The 20,160-nt window shown below is 42.7% G+C and overlaps 1 protein-coding gene across 1 annotated transcript in view; it reads right to left on the bottom strand.

Moving 5' to 3' along the window:
• Window positions 1-20,160, bottom strand: part of PARP14 (poly(ADP-ribose) polymerase family member 14) — a 72,360-nt gene that overhangs the window by 8,791 nt on the left and 43,409 nt on the right. Inside the window, exons 12-15 of the mRNA XM_060261420.1 lie at window positions 17,006-17,173; window positions 8,302-8,508; window positions 7,600-8,208; window positions 5,065-5,210 (exon numbers count right to left, since the gene is read on the bottom strand). Coding sequence (XP_060117403.1) covers window positions 5,065-5,210; window positions 7,600-8,208; window positions 8,302-8,508; window positions 17,006-17,173 — 1,130 coding nt within the window. The remainder of the gene's footprint in view (window positions 1-5,064; window positions 5,211-7,599; window positions 8,209-8,301; window positions 8,509-17,005; window positions 17,174-20,160) is intronic.

Below are 20,160 nucleotides of genomic sequence, written 5' to 3'. Positions count from 1 at the left end.
GCCCTGGCGGGGAGGGCGGGGTATAAATAAAAATTTATTATTATTATTATTATTATTGCAGCAAGTTGGTGTCCAGAGTCCACCGTCTCAGGGATTCCAGGACATGGGGTGGAACTTTGAGACGGGTCAGCTGATGTTGGCTGTGTGGATAAAAGGATTTCAGAAACCATAACTGAAGTTGGCAAAACGCAGAACTGATGTGGTTGCTGCCAGGAAGCCTAGCATGTGTTGAATTATAAAGGCTGTTTGTATCGAAAAAGAAATTATGGTCGCAGCTAGAGACTGTATGTGCGAACTGTGGTCAACAGGGAGGAAAGCCAAATGCATGACTGTGCAAAGACGTGCCCCGATGAACTGCAACTTCTGAGATGGGACTAAGCTGGACTTTGTTCTGCCAGTTCTGCCATTTTGCTAGGTTCACACAGAGGCCAGGGGACTGAAGAAGGTCCATGGTGAGAGAAATGTTTGGACTGGGACACCAGGAGCCAATCGTCGATATACGGGAAGATGGATATTCCCTGTTGGCAAAGGGTGGTGGTCACAGGTGCCATACATTTCATGAATACCCTCGGGGCAGTGGAAAGGCCAAAGGGAAGAGGATGAAACTGGTAATGCTCGTGGCCTATGCAGAACTGAAGAAATCTCCTGTGTCTCTGGTGGATGGTTAGGTGAAAATATGCATCCTGAAGGTCCAGGGATGTGTCAAGCCTCAAGATTCCCAATAATGAAATCCTCTGTTTTCTTTCAAATAGACTAGTTTATTTAGGAATTCAAAGGTGCTCCAAGGAACTTGGTCCTTGGAAATACTGAGATACCAGAGATTACATGCTTACTATATAGAGTACGGTATCATAAACCATTACAAAAAGGCGCTTCATTCCAATCTAAGGTTCAAAGGTTACAGCAGCAACTATCATTTCACTACAAAAGCTTTCTCACACTCCGAACTCATAAGGGAGCCTGTGAATTTAGGGAGTGCATCCTTGAAACACAGCAGGCCTTTTCCAGTATCATAAACATTCTTCTGCCAGATGGTGAAGCCTCTGTGTTCTCTAGGTTGTAAATAATGAGGAAAGACCAGAGTATTAACCTGACATTTGGCCAGCCATCCCAATAAAATAACGGGCTTGACAGGATGCGAGCCAGGACCCTGGAGGAATCAATGGAAGAATTGACCGGAGGGTGATCATGCAAAACTTTTTGTGAGATATATGGAAGTTTAGCTTGCGTAAATCCATTATCAAGCACAGTCCCCCGTCCATCCTGGGGACAAGGAAGTACCTGGAGTAGAAGCCTCTGTGATGGTCTGGAAGAGGTACAGGTTCAATGGCTTCTTTGTCTAGGTGAACCTCCACATCTAGCATGGGAGAGGGAGGAGTGCGAACAAAATGGTGGAAATATGGAGGTGAATGGAATTCTATCATGTAGATGTGCTTTAAGAACATAAGAACATAAGAGAAGCCATGTTAGATCAGGCCAATGGCCCATCCAGTCCAACATTCTGTGTCACACAGCGGCCAAATATATATATATATATATATATACACACACACACACACTGTGGCTAATAGCCACTGATGGACCTCTGCTCCATATTTTTATCTAACCCCTTCTTGAAGGTGGCTATGCTTGTGGACGCCACCACCTCCTGTGGCAGTGAATTCCACATGTTAATCATCCTTTGGGTGAAGAAGTACTTCCTTTTATCCGTTTTAACCTGTCTGCTCAGCAATTTCATCGAATGCCCACGAGTTCTTGTATTGTGAGAAAGGGAGAAAAGTACTTCTTTCTCTACTTTCTCCATCCCATGCATTATCTTGTAAACTTCTATCATGTCACCCCTCAGTCGACGTTTCTCCAAGCTAAAGAGCCCTAAGCGTTTCAACCTTTCTTCATAGGGAAGGTGTTCCAGCCCTTTAATCATTTTAGTTGCCCTTTTCTGAACTTTCTCCAATGCTATAATATCCTTTTTGAGGTGCGGCGACCAGAACTGCACACAGTACTCCAAATGAGACCGCACCATCGATTTATACAGAGGCATTATGATACTGGCTGATTTGTTTTCAATTCCCTTCCTAATAATTCCCAGCATGGCGTTGGCCTTTTTTATTGCAAACGCACACTGTCTTGACATTTTCAGTGAATTATCTACCATGACCCCAAGATCTCTCTCTTGGTCTGTCTCTGCCAGTTCACACCCCATCAACTTGTATTTGTAGCTGGGATTCTTAGCCCCAATGTGCATTACTTTGCACTTGGCCACATTGAACCGCATCTGCCACATTGACGCCCACTCACCCAGCCTCAACAGATCCCTTTGGAGTTCCTCCCAATCCTCTCTGGTTCTCACCACCCTGAACAATTTAGTGTCATCCGCAAATTTGGCCACTTCACTGCTCACTCCCAACTCTAAATCATTTATGAACAAGTTAAAGAGGATGGGACCCAGTACCGAGCCCTGCGGCACCCCACTGCTTACCGTCCTCCACTGCGAAGACTGCCCATTTATACTCACTCTCTGCTTCCTATTACTCAGCCAGTTTTTGATCCACAAGAGGACCTGTCCTTTTACTCCATGACTCTCAAGCTTTCTAAGGAGCCTTTGATGAGGAACTTTATCAAAAGCTTTCTGGAAGTCTAGGTAAACAACATCTATCGGGTCTCCTTTGTCCACATGTTTGTTCACCCCCTCAAAGAAATGTAACAGGTTAGTGAGGCAAGATCTTCCCTTGCAGAACCCATGCTGAGTCTTCCTCAATAACCCGTGTTCATCAATGTGCCTACTCATTCTGTCCTTGATAATGGTTTCTACCAACTTTCCCGGTATTGAAGTCAGACTGACTGGCCTGTAATTTCCCGGATCTCCTCTGGAACCCTTTTTAAAGATGGGGGTGACATTTGCTACCTTCCAGTCCTCAGGAACGGAGGCAGATTTCAATGAAAGATTACAGATTTTTGTTAGAAGATCCACAAGTTCAACTTTGAGTTCTTTCAGAACTCTCGGATGTATGCCATCCGGACCCGGTGACTTATTAGTTTTTAATTTGTCTATTAGTTGTAGGACCTCCTCTTTTGTCACCTCAATCTGACTCAGGTCTTTCAACACCCCTTCCAATATTAGTGGTTCTGGGGCGGGCAAACACTTCTCATCTTCCACGGTGAAGACGGAGGCAAAAAATGCATTCAGCTTCTCAGCCATTTCCCCATCCTCCTTCAGTAATCCTTTTACCCCATGGTCATCCAAGGGCCCCACTGCTTCCCTGGCTGGTTTCCTACTTCTAATATATTTGAAGAAATTTTTATTGTTGGTCTTTATGTTTTTTGCAATATGCTCCTCATAGTCCCTTTTTGCCTGCCTGATCACAGTCTTGCATTTGATTTGCCACTGCCTGTGTTCCCTTTTATTAATCTCACTTGGACTGGTTTTCCACCGCTTAAAGGAGTCCTTCTTACCTTTTACAGCTTCCATTACTTTGTTTGTTAACCATGCTGGCCTCTTCTTATACCTGTTTGTGCCTTTCCTAACTTGTGGTATGTATTTTATCTGAGCTTCTAGGATTATAGTTTTAAATAGTCTCCAAGCTTCCCCAAGGGTTTTGATTGTATTTACCTTTCCTTTCAGTTTCCTCCTCACATGCCTCCTCATCTCAGAGAATTTACCCCTTTTAAAGTTAAATGTGGTTGTGGTTTATGTGGTTTATGATAGTCAGCACCCATTTGTCGGATGTTATGGACTCCCCTGCATGGAGGTGAGGAGATAACCTTGTGTCGGAGTCAAAGGGACTGTTTAGAGGCCTGGCCAGGTTTTTTGGCAGACTGAGATCTTGGCTTGTTTTGATATTGCTGCTTTGCAGAAGGACCTTTGAGTTTCCAATAATCAGACTGTCTAGGTGATCGAGGTTACTGTAAGAAGATTTCCAAGACCGAGAGCAGAATTGTTGTTGAGGAGGCTGTTGGACTACTTTCAGATGCTTGGCCCTCTTTCTACTGTCATCCACCAAAGTTAAGATATCATCAGTTGTAGAGTTGAAAAGGCCTTGATCATCGAATGGTAAATCCTCTATTTTGAACTTTATGTCCGGTTGTAGGGAAGTACTATGAAGCCAGACGTGACAGCGGAGAGCTACTGCCATAGCCATGGAGTGGGAAGAACAAGACACTGCGTGGCACACAGTGTCGATTTGTTGTTTGCTCACCCGAGACAGTTCCACAAGGAGCTGAGAGGCTGTTTTCTGCGAAGGCTCTGGCATAGAAGGGACAACAGCGTTTAGCTGAGTGGTTAAATTAAAGGTATACGCTGAAAAATAACCTGAATAGTTATGGATTTTGGAGGCTGCAGTGGCTAAAGAGTAAACCTTCCTGCCCAAAGTGTCCAACTTTTTTCCCTCTCTGTCTGGAGGAGCAGGGTGTCTAGTTTGTTTCGACTTTGAAGCTGAATGGACGATAACAGAGTTAGGTGCAGGGTGGTTGAAAAGAAACTTGGAGCCAGGAGCATGGATCCTATAGAGAGATTCAATGCGTTTGGAGACAGGAGGTACGGAGGCTGGTTTGTCCCAGGATTCCTGAAGAGCTTCCAAATGGACTGGCAGCATGGCTAAGTGCAATCCCACTGGGAGGTCAGCTTGGACAAGGTCATGTACAACATCAGAAACTTTAGGGAGGTCTGCAGAAAGATCTGAGAGAACATAGCTCTTCTATAGTAGACTAACACAGCTAGCCTCAGACTATCTTCATGCTCCACAGTGGTGCTTAACCACAAGTACTGCTAAAGGTATCTATAAAAGGAAAGAACTCAGGGCAGAAAGTTGGCCTATCTTGTTCCTCACACCAATGCCCCTCCCTCTTTATGCATGTCCAAATGTTCAGGTTTTGGTGATACCTCAAATACAAATGAATTCCCCCCTCCCTCAGATTGCACAGAGGGTTGCACTAGATGACCCTGGAGGTTCTGTCCAACTCTATGAGTCTATGTAGGAATTCATAACAGAAGTTCCCAGCTGCCCCATAGAATTTTATGGACTGCATCTTCATCCCGCAAAGCTCATTTGCTCCATCAAAGCTCACCTTTTCTATTTTCTGCGTATGACAGGTGGCCCGAAATTTTTTTTCAACATCTTGATATTCTGTTGTTGAAAGCTGCAATGAAACACTTTTCACCAAGGCTCCATTCATATCCTCCCAATTTTTAGGAAGTCCTAGAAATAGTTTACCTGCAAAATAAATATATTTTTAGTACTGTTTACATAAACCACCAACATTACAAGAGTTGGGTTTTAGATGCCTGGAGTGCAAAGATTAAGGCAATGGGGACATTTTCTGCCTCATTTCCTATACCTACATCTCCTCCTTTCCTGTTGCAGTTGGTGCCTCCAGCTTTCCACTGAGATCTTACAAGCCTCTTTTGAGTAATCTAGACCCCTGAGTTTGGCACCAACATTTTACAGTGACAAAGGCATGGATGAAAATGGCAGTGCAAACAACACAACAGGAGCCAGAGGTACAAAGCAACTCACTTCCATTTACAGCACCACTGAAAATATCTTGAAGGGCGATGATGGTAGCATCCATTTAATAAGCATTCCCACCCTCCTATTTTGTTGTTTGAATTGTCACTGTTAAAATATGTAAGGATCCTGCAAAAAGGATGTTGATAATACGAATATAGAGCTAATAAAAATAGTCAATGCAACTAAGAAGATTTGGGCAGGGTTACAAGATCTTTGGAAGCACCCATTCATTTCAAATGGGGTTCTGTAAAAATACATCCCAGTGAATTTTCTTAATACGTCTTCACTATGAAAAGACTCCAACAAAGGATTTTGGGATTAATTAGAATGAGCTTTGGGGTAATTGATAGGAACTTGCAAGCTGACCTGAGTATCAACACTTTTTCTTTTTTTAAGGAAAACTAAAATTCTCACAATCCCTACCTTACATTGTTTTTGAACATAAGCAGAACTGCCCTGGGAACTAAGAAGCTATTTTGTGATGTTGCAGCCAGCAAGTCCTCAGGGACAGATGAACTGCATCCAAGGGTTCTAAAAGAGCTTGCAGATGTAATTTCTGAGCCTCTGGCTATTATTTTGAGAATTCTTGGAGAACAGGAGAGGAGCTAGAAGGTTGGAGGCAGGTGAATGTTGTCCCCATCTTCAAGAAGGGGGAAAAAAGAGGATCCGGGTATCTACCGACCCGTCAGCTTGACTTCCATACCTGGAAAAGTTTTAGAACAAATCATCAAACACTCAGTCCTGGAACATTTAGAAAGGATAGCTGTGATTACTAAGAGCCAGCATGGTTTTCTCAAGAACAAGTCATGTCAGACTAACCTGATCTCTTTTCTTTGAGAAAGTGACTACCTTGCTGGATCGGGGGGATGCTGTAGACATCGTTTATCTTGATTTCAGTAAGGCTTTTGATAAGGTTCTACATAGTATCCTTGTTGACAAGTTGGTAAAATGTGGTTTGGATCCTGTTACCGTTAGGTGGATCTCTAACTGGTTGACAGATGGCAACCAAAGAGTGCTTGTAAATGGTTCCTCATCCTCTCAGAGAGGAGTGACAAGTGGAGTGCCTCAGGGATCTGTCCTGGGACCTGTCTTGTTCAACATCTTTATCAATGATTTGGATGAAAGAATAGAGGGAATGCTTATTAAATTTGCTGATGATACTAAATTGGGAGGGGTTGCAAACACAAAAGAAGACAGAAACAGGATACAGGATGACTTTGACAGGCTGGAAAACTGGGCTAAAATCAATAAAATGAATTTTAACAGGGATAAATGTAAAGTTCTGCATTTAGGTAGGAAAAATCCAATGCATGGTTATAGGATGGGGGAGATTTGTCTTAGCAGTAGTATGGGTGAAAAGGATCTAGGGGTCTTAGTGAATCATATGCTGAACTTGAGTCAACAGTGTGATGCGGTGGCTAAAAAGGCAAATGCAATTTTGGGCTGTATCAACAGAAGTATAATGTCCAGATCACATGAAGTGATGCTATCGCTTTGCTCTGCTCTGGTAAGACTTCACCTGGAGTATTGTGTTCAGTTTTGGGTATCGCATTTTAAGCAGGATATAGACAAGATGGAACGGATCCAGAGCAGGGTGACGAAGATGGTGAGGGGTCTGCAGACCGAATCCTATGAAGAAAGGTTGAAGGAGCCGGACATGTTTAGCCTGGAAAGGAAGCAGCTGAGAGGTGATATGATCACCATCTTTAAGTACTTGAAAGGCTGTCATATAGAGAATGGTGTGGAATTGTTTTCTGTGGCCCCAGAAGGTAAGACCAGAACCAATGGGTTGAAATTAAATCAAGAGAGTTTCTGGCTCAACATTAGGAAGAACTTCCAGACAGTTACAGTGATTCCTCAGTGGAAGAGGCTTCCTCGGGACGTGGTGGGCTCTCCTTCCTTGGAGGTTTTTAAACAGAGGCTAGATGGCCATCTGACAGCAATGAAGATCCTGTGCATTTAGGGGAAGGTATTTGTAAGTTTCCTGCATTGTGCAGAGGGTTGGACTAGATGACCCTGGAGGTCCCTTCCAACTCTATGATTCTAAGTAAAAGGCATGCAGATATTAATCAATGCTGACACTCTTCATTACCTTCCTCCTTTGCGATGCGGCGAATGCTTATGTTTTTCCCCTTGTTGTCTGTAGCAGTCATGTTCTTTACATCTGCCATGCAGCTCTTTCCTTCAATGTTGATCTTCACCCACTCAGTATTATTAATTTTAGCATCTTCTAAATGGAGATTGTCTAGCAAATCAAAAGGTAGGAATAGATCTCCTTTTGGTGAATACTGCCATTCAACCAGATGTTGAGCAAGTTTTGCCTTGGAGTGCTTTTCCCGATCATCTTTCATTCTTTGGATCAGTTTCTGAATTTCCGTGAAGGCCTCCAGGACATCTCGAGGGATGCCAGACACTATAATGGAAGGAGGAGACTGCTTTCTATTCAGATGAATGGAAATGTGTAATCTTCTCTGCAGGTCATTCAGTTGCTTTATTTCTGCTTCATTAAACATTTCAATTAACATGTCAGGGATATGCTTTTCTGTTTGCTCTTGCAGGATCAGTTGTTTTAACCAGGCCTCAGTGTCTTCTATGTTTTTTTTGCATTCTCCACAAATTTCAAACACTGCAACCTCTGATTTCTTTTCCAGAACCAACACACGTTTCCTTGAGGCAGGCTGTTTCTTACCAATAATATATGCTGCAAAAAAAAAAGAAGTCTGTAAATATAGTACTGAATAAATTTAAAGAAATGTGTTGCTAGGAATATGAAGAAATAATACTCTGAACTTACTTTTCAATCTAGAAAACAGGGATTCTGAGGAGGGCAATGCAGAACCTTCTTTGTTTTTCATACAGGCATAAAAGGCATCTTGCATATGTGGCTGAAAAATGACTATTTTAATAGCTTTTAAGTGTTGAGGTGATTTCTTGCCTAGAAAGTCAGCCATTCCACCAATCATTTCATCAGCTGCATTCTCTACACTCTTACCACCCTGGCCTGCAACAAGAAAATAAATGAATGAAATACATTAAATATACAATGGATGCCATTTAGAATAATATGCTGCTTCCTTAAAGACACAGACGGACACATACACACACACTGCTGTTATCAGAATCCTCCAGACTGAGATTTAAAATGAATCATTCTTGAAGTTTCAGTTCTAGTTGGCATTCAGAACTGAACTGCAAAAATGTAAATACAAGGGTTTTTTAAAAGATGAAACTATGGTTAACAGCCAGCATTTATCAAATTCTGACCTATTTTGACAGAAATAGAAAGACTCGAGTAAAACAATACAAAAAAACCTCAGGGTGGCACTTACCTGTAACTGTTGTTTGTTGACAACTTCAGTGCACACACTGGGACTGTGCTTGCATAGGCCAGCCAGACAAAACTTTTGTAGCTAAACCTCCAGATGGGAGTACACCATCCCATCTCAGTGCATGCATGGGTTTTCCTGTTGCTCACATCGTAAGATCCAGGGCAGGCATCCCCTTTACACAAAGGATTTACACGATGGAGATAGAACGATAATGCTCGTTTCACATCCAAAGCGTGAAGTCTCCTTTCAGCATCATTGGCCGGATTAGGAAAAAACACCGGCAGGGAGATTTCAGAGTTCAAATGAAAGGAAGAGATCACCTTGGGAAGGAAGGTGACATCTGGGCGAAGCACTACGCCTTCACTGCTCTTTGAAGATAAGGCCTCCAGGGACAGTTTCCCAGGCTAGTCCTGGACCCGGGAAGAATAACCACAGGGGAGATAAGGAAGTTACTGTGTGAACTTTCACACTTGAATGCAGGCTTGTTTAGAATGTGTAGCGAAGTTTAGAGAACCTTTGATGTGCCATCTTTAAGTATGCGTTCTACTGTTACTTTGTATCAGTTCCAATACCTAGCTCAATAGAGCCACATGGATTATCAATAAACCATACTTTGTTTCAACTCAAGGACTGGTTCTGTTGAAAACTGCATGCTTGACATTATCTAGATCAGGGGTGGGGAACCTCTGTCCCGAGGGCTGTATACAGCTCTCGAGATCACTTGGCGTGGCCCTCAGTGATTGCTGGGCTGAACTGAGCCATGTGGCAGCGTTCTTAGGGCTTGGCTGGCCAGCGAGGATCGTGGGGCCCAGTCGTGCTGTGAAGCAGCCTCCCCAGGGCCCAGCAGGGATCCCAGGGCCCAGATGTACTGTGCAGCAGCCTCCCGGAGTCTGGCTGGCCAGCCAGAATTGCTGCAAGGCCTGGAAAAGTTACTGTTATAGTTCAGGTAAGTTTCCCCCTCATTTCTTTATTTCCCTTTCTTTCCATTTCTTCCCCCCATTTCTTGGTTTCCCTTTATTCCCATTTATTTCCTTCTTTTCATTTCTTCCCCACACATTTCTTTATTTCCCTTTCTTCTCCCTTTTATTCCTTCTTTCCATTTCTTCCCCCCATTTCTTTGTTTCCCTTTATTTCCTTCTTTTCATTTCTTCCCCCATTTCTTTATTTTCCTTTCTTTCCATTTCTTCCTCCCCTTTTTTACCTTTATTACCCTTTCTTCCCTGCATTTCATTTCCCTTTCTTCCCCCCATTTCTTTCTTTCTCTTTCCACCCCTTTTCTCCCTTCCTTTCTCTCTGTCTCTCTGCGGAGCCTGTGTGGTGGGTATTGTAAAGGACTGCTGCTGGGGTATGTGGATGCCTTTAAAGGTCTGCTGGGAGCAGCTGCAGTTTCTGCATGAAAGGAGAGAGGGAGGGGTGGCAGGGATGGGGTGTGGAAGTCAGCTACCAGTTCAGTTTGCACTTGATTATCCCAGATGGTGTGACCTAATATGCTAATATTAGAGGATGTGGTCTAATATGCTACTGAGTTCCTGCTGGGCTTTTTCTACAAAAAAGCCCTAGACCTATGCATTTGCCTACGGCGGCAGGCCGTGTGTGTGTGTGTCTGCGATAGATTAGGCTCTCCCCACATGACTTCAAATAGAAAAACAATTATTTGCATTAATTTTGCTGGCCTGAATCATTCTTCCTTGACGGAGCACTGTTTTTAAGTTGATAATTTTGTATGGTCCGCGAATTATGTTATAAATATCTGTATGGCCCTTGGCAGAAAAAAGGTTCCCCACCCCTGATCTAGATGTTATGTTTAATTGTAATTTATCCTGGAACTCCCATATAAATTCTCTTATAAGAAAGACTCAGATAACACTAGCCATGCTCAAGAAATTCTTCTATATGAAAGGTGGCCAATTTATTCTGCTTTCGTTGAAGTTATACAAAGCCATCATTCTTTCCCAATGCTCTATGCTGCCCCAATTTGGGTCAATGGACCACTAGATCCTCTTGATAAGCTCCAGCAAGCTTTCTTTCGTAAGATCCTCTCTCTTCCTCCCTGTGTACCCTTGGCCATGATGCAGCTAGAACTCAGACTCCCTCTAATATCAAAAATAGCATGAACCAAGATATTAAGTTCAGACTGTCACTCAATGAATATAACGCTCCACCATCCTTACTACAACGCAGTAACATCTGATTCCTGGCTGAGAAATTGGCTTAGTCCAATCGATTCAATTGTACAGTATAGCCTGGAGAGGAGGAGGCTGAGAGGTGATATGATCACCATCATCAAGTACTTGAAGGGCTGTCCTATAGAGGATGCTGCAGAATTGTTTTCTGTGGCCCCGGAAGGTAGGACCAGAACCAACGGGTTGAAATTAAATCAAAAGAGTTTCCGGCTCAACATCAGGAAGAACTTCCTGACAGAGCAGTTCCTCAGTGGAACAGGCTTCCTCGGGAGGTGGTGGGCTCTCCTTTTTTGGAGGTTTTTAAACACAGGCTGGATGGCCATCTGACAGCAATGCAGATCCTGTGAATTTGGGCGGGGGGCGGTATTTGTGAGTTTCCTGCATTGTGCAGGGGGTTGGACTAGATGACCCTGGAGGACCTTTCCAACTCTATGATTCTATGATTAAACCTAAGCCTAAATCCTTGGTATTCACTGAAAAAAACCTCTAACTGTATGAAAACATTTTTTTCATTAAACAAAATTGGGCTATGCTAAAATTCAAAGCTGATTAAAAATCATCCCCTATTTAGTTCCACTTATCAGAAAATGCTTGAACTGTCTACACCAGGGGTGGCCAAACTTGCTTAACATAGGAGTCACATAGAATAAATGTCAGATATTTGAAAGCCAGAAGACATGAACAAATATTACACATTTTTGTTAAAACTCTTAATACTTTCTTTGCACAGAAAGATAAAATATATATGCATGCTAAAAGGAGACTTCTAAAAAAACAATAGCTGGGAATAACTGTCCACATAAAACCAGCATAGAGAAAGATTAGGAAATTATTTTTCCCCTACCACTGGAAGAAGGAAACACACACATTGCTTTTCTTGGCAGTGACTGCATTCGGGTAGCCCCATCCATCCAGCAGGGAGTAGGGGGAATCTCGAGTGCATGTCCATCTAGACTCAGTGGTGTGGCTGGTGGCTTTCCTCTTTTACATGCTTGCTTTTCTCCCAGAGTTCTTGTGTTCTCTTTCCCTGCTTTAGGTGTCCAGGCAATGTCTGTGGTGGTGGAAAAGAGCTTGCAAGCCTATTTCCCCTTCATTTCCCACTTCACATACAGTGGAAATAGCCAACTCCCTATGGGTCAACACTCGGAGTCTGACTGAGGTTCTGATGCTATGCATGCTTACTCCTGCATTGTTCCTCCTCAACCTCCAGGAGTTGCTCAATGTGTGTGAAAGAGCCATGTGTGGCTCATCTCTTTTATTTAACACAGGGGAGTCAAACATATGGCACATGGGATGGAAAAGGCCGATCCAGGGCTTTAAATTCAGCCCACACGCACATGGCAGTAACACAGCAGAATGGCCGCCTTACCGCCTTCTACCCTCCAGAAAAAACAGCTTGGGAAAAGGAGCCCCGTGTCATTCAGAGGGCTACTTAAATTGCACTGCTTGTGGGGGTAGAACAGCCACCCGTAGCCTCCTCCACTCCCCACCAAACAGCTTGGAAAAGGAAGGAGCCCCGTGTCATTCAGAGGGCTACTTAAATTGCACTGCTTGTGGGGGTAGAACAGCCACCCGTAGCCTCCTCCACTCCCCACCAAACAGCTTGGAAAAGGAAGGAGCCCCGTGTCATTCAGAGGGCTACTTAAATTGCACTGCTTGTGGGGGTAGAACAGCCACCCGTAGCCTTCTCCACTCCCCACCAAACAGCTTGGAAAAGGAAGGAGCCCCGTGTCATTCAGAGGGCTACTTAAATTGCACTGCTTGTGGGGGTAGAACAGCCACCTGTAGCCTCCTCCACTCCCCACCAAACAGCTTGGAAAAGGAAGGAGCCCCGTGTCATTCAGAGGGCTACTTAAATTGCACTGCTTGTGGGGGTAGAACAGCCACCCGTAGCCTTCTCCACTCCCCACCAAACAGCTTGGAAAAGGAAGGAGCCCCGTGTCATTCAGAGGGCTACTTAAATTGCACTGCTTGTGGGGGTAGAACAGCCACCTGTAGCCTCCTCCACTCCCCACCAAACAGCTTGGAAAAGGAAGGAGCCCCGTGTCATTCAGAGGGCTACTTAAATTGCACTGCTTGTGGGGGTAGAACAGCCACCCGTAACCTCCTCCACTCCCCACCAAACAGCTTGGAAAAAGAAGGAGCCCCGTGTCATTCAGAGGGCTATTTTAAAAGTTGTGCTGCTTCTTGGAATAGTCCTTTGCTTCTAAAATCCTATCTATGTTTGGGAAAACATATTTCTGTGAGAAACTAATTTCTGTTTATTCTTTCTTTACTTTTTCTTTTCATGTAATTATAACTGCGATATGGTTTTTATTTAATGTTACTTTTCTGTTTATATTTTAAAAATAAAAGCAAATTTTGATGCAATAATTCAGAGCAAGAGATGTCAATTATAAAAGACTGTTATATAAAATATTGCAAGAGTGTTAATGCTTTTTAACTAAAAAACTTTGTATTTTAACTAAAAATAGCTTTAGGGTTTGTAGGATCTTTCGGGCTCAAGTGCCGTGTTCTACTGGAGAAAGTTTTCCTTCCAGACGTTTCGTTCTCAGCTGCGGAGAACATCCTCAGTGGCGTTGCAGCCGGAGCAGGCGCTCAGACCTTCTTGGCTGCTGTGCATTGAGTGGGGCCAGGGCTGCTGGAGAGCTGCTATTTCTAGGCTGGAGGGGGTGTGATGAAAGGGCAATTGGTTTGTGGATGTGCCCATTGTTTGGTGGGGCTTCCTGGAAGGGTAGTGATAAGGAAACTGGCTGTTGAATGTGACCATTGTTCCGTGTTAATTGCTGGGAGGGATGGAAGGGTTTTGAAGATAAGGAAGATGGTTGTTGACTGTGCTGATTGTTCTGTGGAATTTGCTGGTTGTTCTTTGTGTTTGTCTATGTCCTTCATGAAGTTAATATCTCTACTATCTGGCATTACATTTTACAACACACATGGCCAAGCAAAGTGCCATTTAAGTCAGATCCAACCCTCACAGTAAAGAGTTAGAGACCCCTCATTTAACAGTTCCAAAATATTCCCACTCTTTCTTACTACTTAGATGCAATGTATTACCTTCTGCTGAGATGAAGGGCCATTTTAGTAGAATCCCCCTGATAAATGTTTTTGTGTTTTATTTTTGTAATATGCGTGTGTGCACCTGGAAGTCACAGAATTGGAAGGGGCCATACAGGCCATCTAGTCCAACGCCCTGCTCAATGCAGGATCAACCGGTCCTAGACAGCATCCCCGACAAGTGTTCATCCAGCCACTGCTTAAAGACTGCCAGGAAGAGGAAGTTTGCCACCTCCCTAGGTAGCTGATTCCACCGCTGAAGTTCTTCCTTATATCCAGCTGGTATCTTCCCACCCTCAATTTAAACCCATTATTGAGAATCCGATCCTCCGCTGCCAAAGGGAACAGCTCCCACCCTTCAAATACTTATTATAGAGTAATCATGTTTCCCTGCAACCTCCTCTTCTCCAGACTGAACACTACCAAGTCCCTCAGCCTTTCCTCACAGGGCTTGTGCTGTCCTAGTTTTTGTCTAGACTGCAAGCTAAAGGAAAGGGAGGCACCTGCCCCAGATCTTGTGATGTGTAGGACAGGAAAACCCATGCATGCACCAAGACAGAGTGGTGCACCCCCTTCTGGAGTTTTAGCTACAAAAGTTTTGTTTGTAGCTGGCCTGTGCATGTGCCGTTCCAATGTAGGGCTGCACTACAAGACAGACAATGAACATGTAGTTAAAAATTTATAAAGAAATGCAGGACACACACACAAATACAAAGTGCATGCTGGGTGAATGCTATCTGCAGCAGGACTAGAATAATTAGAGAAAGCTCTGATGTAAAACCTGGATTTGTCAGGTTTTATGTTTGGCCTCTTTTCCACCAATCCAACACCCTGCACAGTGGACTGCTTACCTACTCTGAGTGACTGGCTGGCCAACCAGTGGCTAAGTCCTATTCCTTATGAGAGGCATGGATACAGTGAACCCCCAACACTACTCACAAAATTTTCCTGTTTGACCACAGCAAACCTGGAAGCCCCTGGTACCGTACTCAGGATAGGAAGTGTGACAACCTGCTGTTTTCAGTTGAAGTCTTGGTCCCAGAGACTACCAACAGCTGAGACAGCATCTATCTGTAAGAACAGCACTTCAAAGGACAGCAGCATTTAGAAACTGACTTGTGTGGTCAACAGATCGATCTTGTTCCCTGGGCCCAGGTGTCCAGAGTTTAAATACTGAGTGGGATCCCTATTTATTACCATCTTCTAGATTTGTTGTGTCTTTTTCTCTCTCTGGCTCCCAAAGTTAATTCCTGACTTCTGTAGACCTATTTATATGTGCTCTGTCATAAAGCAGTTGATCAATCAGTGTTGCTAATACATTTAGAATTATAATATTTTGAGTTATTTGAATGGATAATCTTATTTCACTTTTTTATATTAGTAAGGCCACATATGTGAGAAACCAGCACAATGGAGTGGTTAAAGCCCCAGACTAGGATCTAGGAGACTCCAGATTTGAATCCCTACTCTACTGCAAAAAAGGAGGAGGGAGGAAATAGTCAATCAAGAAAGAAAGGGTAAACCCAAGAGTTGAGAAAACAGGACAATAAATATTGCAATATCCAAATAATGACCACTTCAGTTGTATGCACAAAGTATTACACAAATAATTTAATAAGTTGAAGAATATAGTCGCATCCCACTCAGATAGTGGGTGTGAGTTAGGTGCTACATTCATACATGTGTTGCTATTCTGACCAGGGATATCCAGATGTGAACGATGGTGCAGAAGTCTGTTGTTTTGTTATCAGGTGTTCATAATATATTCATGGTTTTCAATCTGGTCATCCAACTGCTTTGCAGGTTATTTCTATTTTTCACTGTGTGAATGGGATATAACTGTGATAATTATAGTGTGAGCTTCTGATGGTTGATTCCCACAAAGCATATGGCACTTTGTTTTGTCTCACTGCCTGTGGATGTTTGCATTCTATTCTTGAATTGTTATTGATTTAATTATCTTGGTCACTGTCCGTATAATGCAATTTTTATTGTTCTTCTGTTTTCTCAGCTTTTGGGTTTTTCTTACTGAATACTGACTCTGCCATCAAAGCATGGCCTTGGGCCAGTTATAGACTTTCAAACTAACCTCTCATACAGGGCTATTGATAAATGGAAGAGAGGAGAATGATGCAAGCAATTCTGGGTGCCTGCTGGGGTGAAAGGCAGGGATACATGAAGTAAAATAAAATAAATAGAATATATGCAAATTTAGCAGCTTTATACAATATCAGACCAATGGTCCTGTTAGTCTTATGCCAAAACCTGAAAATCTCAGCCCTTCTTCCCCAGTGATGCGTAGATTTATTCCATTCCACTCAGTTACTACTCCACAGTTCCATTATGCCTTGTATTATTCTTCTGGTTGTCTTTCATCAAGGAGAATTTCAGAATATCGATAACTGATATTGCATAAGAGTTTTAGGATTTGTAACTCAAAAATTTTAAAAATTCAGTTTCCCTCACAGAAATACATTCAGGTGAGCAGCATGCTGGCGGGAAGCAGCAGAACAAAGTTAAGAGTCCAGTAGGACCTTTAAGACCAACAATATTTTATTCTAGATATAAGCTTTCATGTGCATGTACACTTCTTAGGGTACCGTGAAACAAAAGTCTGCTTCAATTTATCTAAAGAAGTGTGAGTGTACATGAAAGCTTATACCCAGAAAACTTTGTTGATCTTAAAGGTGTCACTAGACTCAAACTTCACTTTAGAGAAATACAGTTTTGGTTGTCTTCCCACATAAGCACACCAAGCTCCCTTAAATGTGCAATCCACTTCTGAGTACCTGTGAGAAAGGAGGGCTATAAATAACATAAATAACTATATTTATACCCTCTTAACAACATCAGCTTTTCCTAGGAGCTAGGGCATCATTCCGTAAAGAACATAAGGACAGCTGCAGTAATCTCAGGAGAAAATACGAACCTGTTCCAATTGCAGGAAAGGCAACAGATGTGTACTTCTTCAGTTCACACTCCTGGAGCACTTTGGAGACCTGAGCTTTGATGTCAGAGTGAGGGATAAGGTGAATAATGTTCTTACAGATCAGATTGCCACCTTGAGTGGTTATAAATCCATTGTTAGGCTGCAAAGCTAGAAAATAAGAGAGATAACATGCTGTAAATCCACTGTGTACCAATCCGAACCTAAATTCTCAGCTGGTGGGCATGTCAGTGCGAAATTACTATGACCACAATATCATCAGATCTTGGAAGCTATGCAGAGTCAGCCCTGGTCAGCTATGCAGAGTCAGCCCTGGTCTAAGCTGTGGAGTCTTGTGAGCAAAAAATTCTATTTTGTGAGCTACTGGCATGAAAGTTGTGAGCTACCACATAAATTAGTTGGCTCTTGGACCATTTTTCCTGAGCTAAGACAAAAATGTGTGAGCAAGAGGCTAAAAAACTGTGAGCCCACCAAGGAATACCATGGTCATGATGTCACAATGGCAAACCACCTCTGAAGTTCTCTTGTCTCTAAAACCCCGCAAGGTCACCATAAGTCATCTGTGACTTGTCAACAACAGAAAAAGTGTGAAGTTGGCCTTGGCAGATATTGCATCATAGACTATCAGGATTTCAAACACGTGGATGCCTCAAATGCCCAGTACAAAAGAAGAAACTTTCCCCCTTTACCAGGTTTACAGAACATTTCCTCACTTCCTGTCATGTGGGAGAGGTAGATCCTTCCCTTGCCAAAAGTCCTCTAACATATCAAAGAGGGATCCACATTTGTTTTGCACCTTGTTCCTTCTCTCTGTGATAGATACTGGGGAAAGAGAAGAGCAGCAAGACAAAGACCAACCAGCCTCTACCCCACCAGCACCCCAAAATAAGTCTCAAAAATAGGGGCAGAATGGTCTGATTTCTCTCCCTCTCGCTTAATGCCAGACTTTTGAAATACTTATTAGCAGCAAGATTCTTGTTGCTTCTAAGCAGCTCAAAACCAAAGGTGCCAGTAAGAGACTTCCCCTTTCCTTGAAACTTCTACATGTACCAGAAGCCTTGAGGAGGGGTCTGAGACAATCACAAATCATGATCAAATACCAAGGCCAGCCAAAATTTGTATAGATTTTTACATATATTACTTATATTTCTCTATTGACCTGATTTCATCACAGACCAGGGGCTGGTTTGTGGCCCATTCACCTGGTCCATGCATTCATGGTTTAGACGGACCATCCACAGACTATGATTTTTTTTAGGCAGTCCATTTGGTCTGTGAAAGTGGTCTGTGGGCCAAACCTGCTGGTTCCCAGGGAACCCTTTAAAGCCATGCCCCCAACACAGCACACCGCGAGTGAGCTCAGGAAGCATTTAAATGCCTTTTGAGCCTACTTCTGGGTTGTGCCGTATTACAGACCTCATGAACCACAAACTGGTTCATAAACTAGGGAAGTCCATGCTTTATGAAATTCCCATACCACAAACTCTTCTATTTAAAAAAGCACAAAACATATAGAGGTTTATTCCCCTTTGAACTTTATACAGTACAATAAAGAAGCATAATAAGTTTGGGAATTCTTGCAGATTGAAATTAATGCTCTTATTCTGGTCTATAAAATTATTTTTTGAAATAAAATAGCACATATTTAAAATGCAATACATTCCTTAATTTAAACAGAAAATTAGCAACCACATCTACTGTAAAATAGAATTCTTTCTGATTTTTACTTTTTGGGTCACTAGCACTTTATAACTTGCAACAATCTAGCTCTGCTTATCCTTGATCTAGTAGTTTTTGACTTTTTTGCATCTCATTCTTAAAACTTATTTTCCAAGTTTCTAGTGGTTGATTATAAAGGCAGGGCTCACTTTGTAGCATATTAGGCCAGACACAGGGCTCTTCTTACAGGGCTTACTGTAAACTCTTGGATTGGCTACATCAGGGGTGTTCAGCCTAATATGCAAAGGAGCTCCTGCTACAAAGTGAGCCCTGAATAAAAGTTTGGTCTCTTACTCTGTGTATATTTTTAAAAAAACATATACAGAGTAAGAGACCCAACTTTAGAGCTTTAGGCCCATCTTTTTTAAAATATGAAAAGATTCTGTATTATATGACCAATCTCAATTTAAAATTGCATAAAACCAGAAGCAAACCCTAATTTAAATTAATTTAGGAAAAGAAGGAAACCTAGCCATGAAAATCAAAATATATTTAAACCTGTGTTAGGAGAACAAGCTCTACTGGATAAAACAGAGTCATATAATCCGGTATTCTGACTCATACAGTGGCCAACCAGTTCCTCTGAAGGGCCAACAACACAGCACAGAAGCCAAGTCCTCCCCCCTGATGTTGCTTCCTGGTTCAGGGATTCATAGGTTTTAGTGTGGAGGTACCACTCAGTCACCATGGCTAGTAGACATTTTTCCTGATAGACCTATCACCCATGAAACTATCTAATCCCTTTTTAAAGCTGTTTATTCCTGTAGCCATCTCTACATTGTCTGACAGTGAATTCTACATTTTAATTATTCTCTGTATTTCCTTTTGTCCATCCTGAATCTATTATTTGGCAGCTTTCCCCCCCACCCCATGCATAGTTTTATAAAGCTCTATCATGTCCCACCTTAGTGATCTCATTTCTAAACTGAAAACTCCTAGTCTCTTCACCCCTTCTTCATAGGGAAGGTGCTCCAACACCCTAATCAACTCAATTGCCTTCTTCTGTATTCTTCCAGCTCTGGGATGTCTTTTGTGAGATACAGTACATATGATCATATGAAGCTGCCTTATACTGAATCAGACACTTGGTCCATCAAAGTCAGTATTGTCTTCTCAGACGGGCAACGGCTCTCCAGGGTCTCAAGCTGAGGTTTTTCACACCTATTTGCCTGAACCCTTTTTTTGGAGATGCCGGGGATTGAACCTGGGACCTTCTGCTTCCCAAGCAGATGCTCTACCACTGAGCCACCATCCCTCCCTAACTAGAACTGTACATAGTATTCTAAATGAGGCTGCATGCCCCATGATTTCCACAGTGAACACAGACAAAAAGAATTCGTTTAGATTCTCTGCAACCCCTGCATCTGACTTTAGCAATCTATTTATTCATTTGCCATCCAAAGACCCAACTGCCTCTC

The sequence above is a fragment of the Heteronotia binoei genome, chromosome 21 (assembly GCF_032191835.1).
Source record: "Heteronotia binoei isolate CCM8104 ecotype False Entrance Well chromosome 21, APGP_CSIRO_Hbin_v1, whole genome shotgun sequence".
Taxonomy (NCBI): Eukaryota; Metazoa; Chordata; class Lepidosauria; order Squamata; family Gekkonidae; genus Heteronotia; species Heteronotia binoei.
The sequence above is the reverse complement of the archived record's forward strand: the minus strand, read 5'-3'. Positions and strand labels throughout refer to the sequence as shown.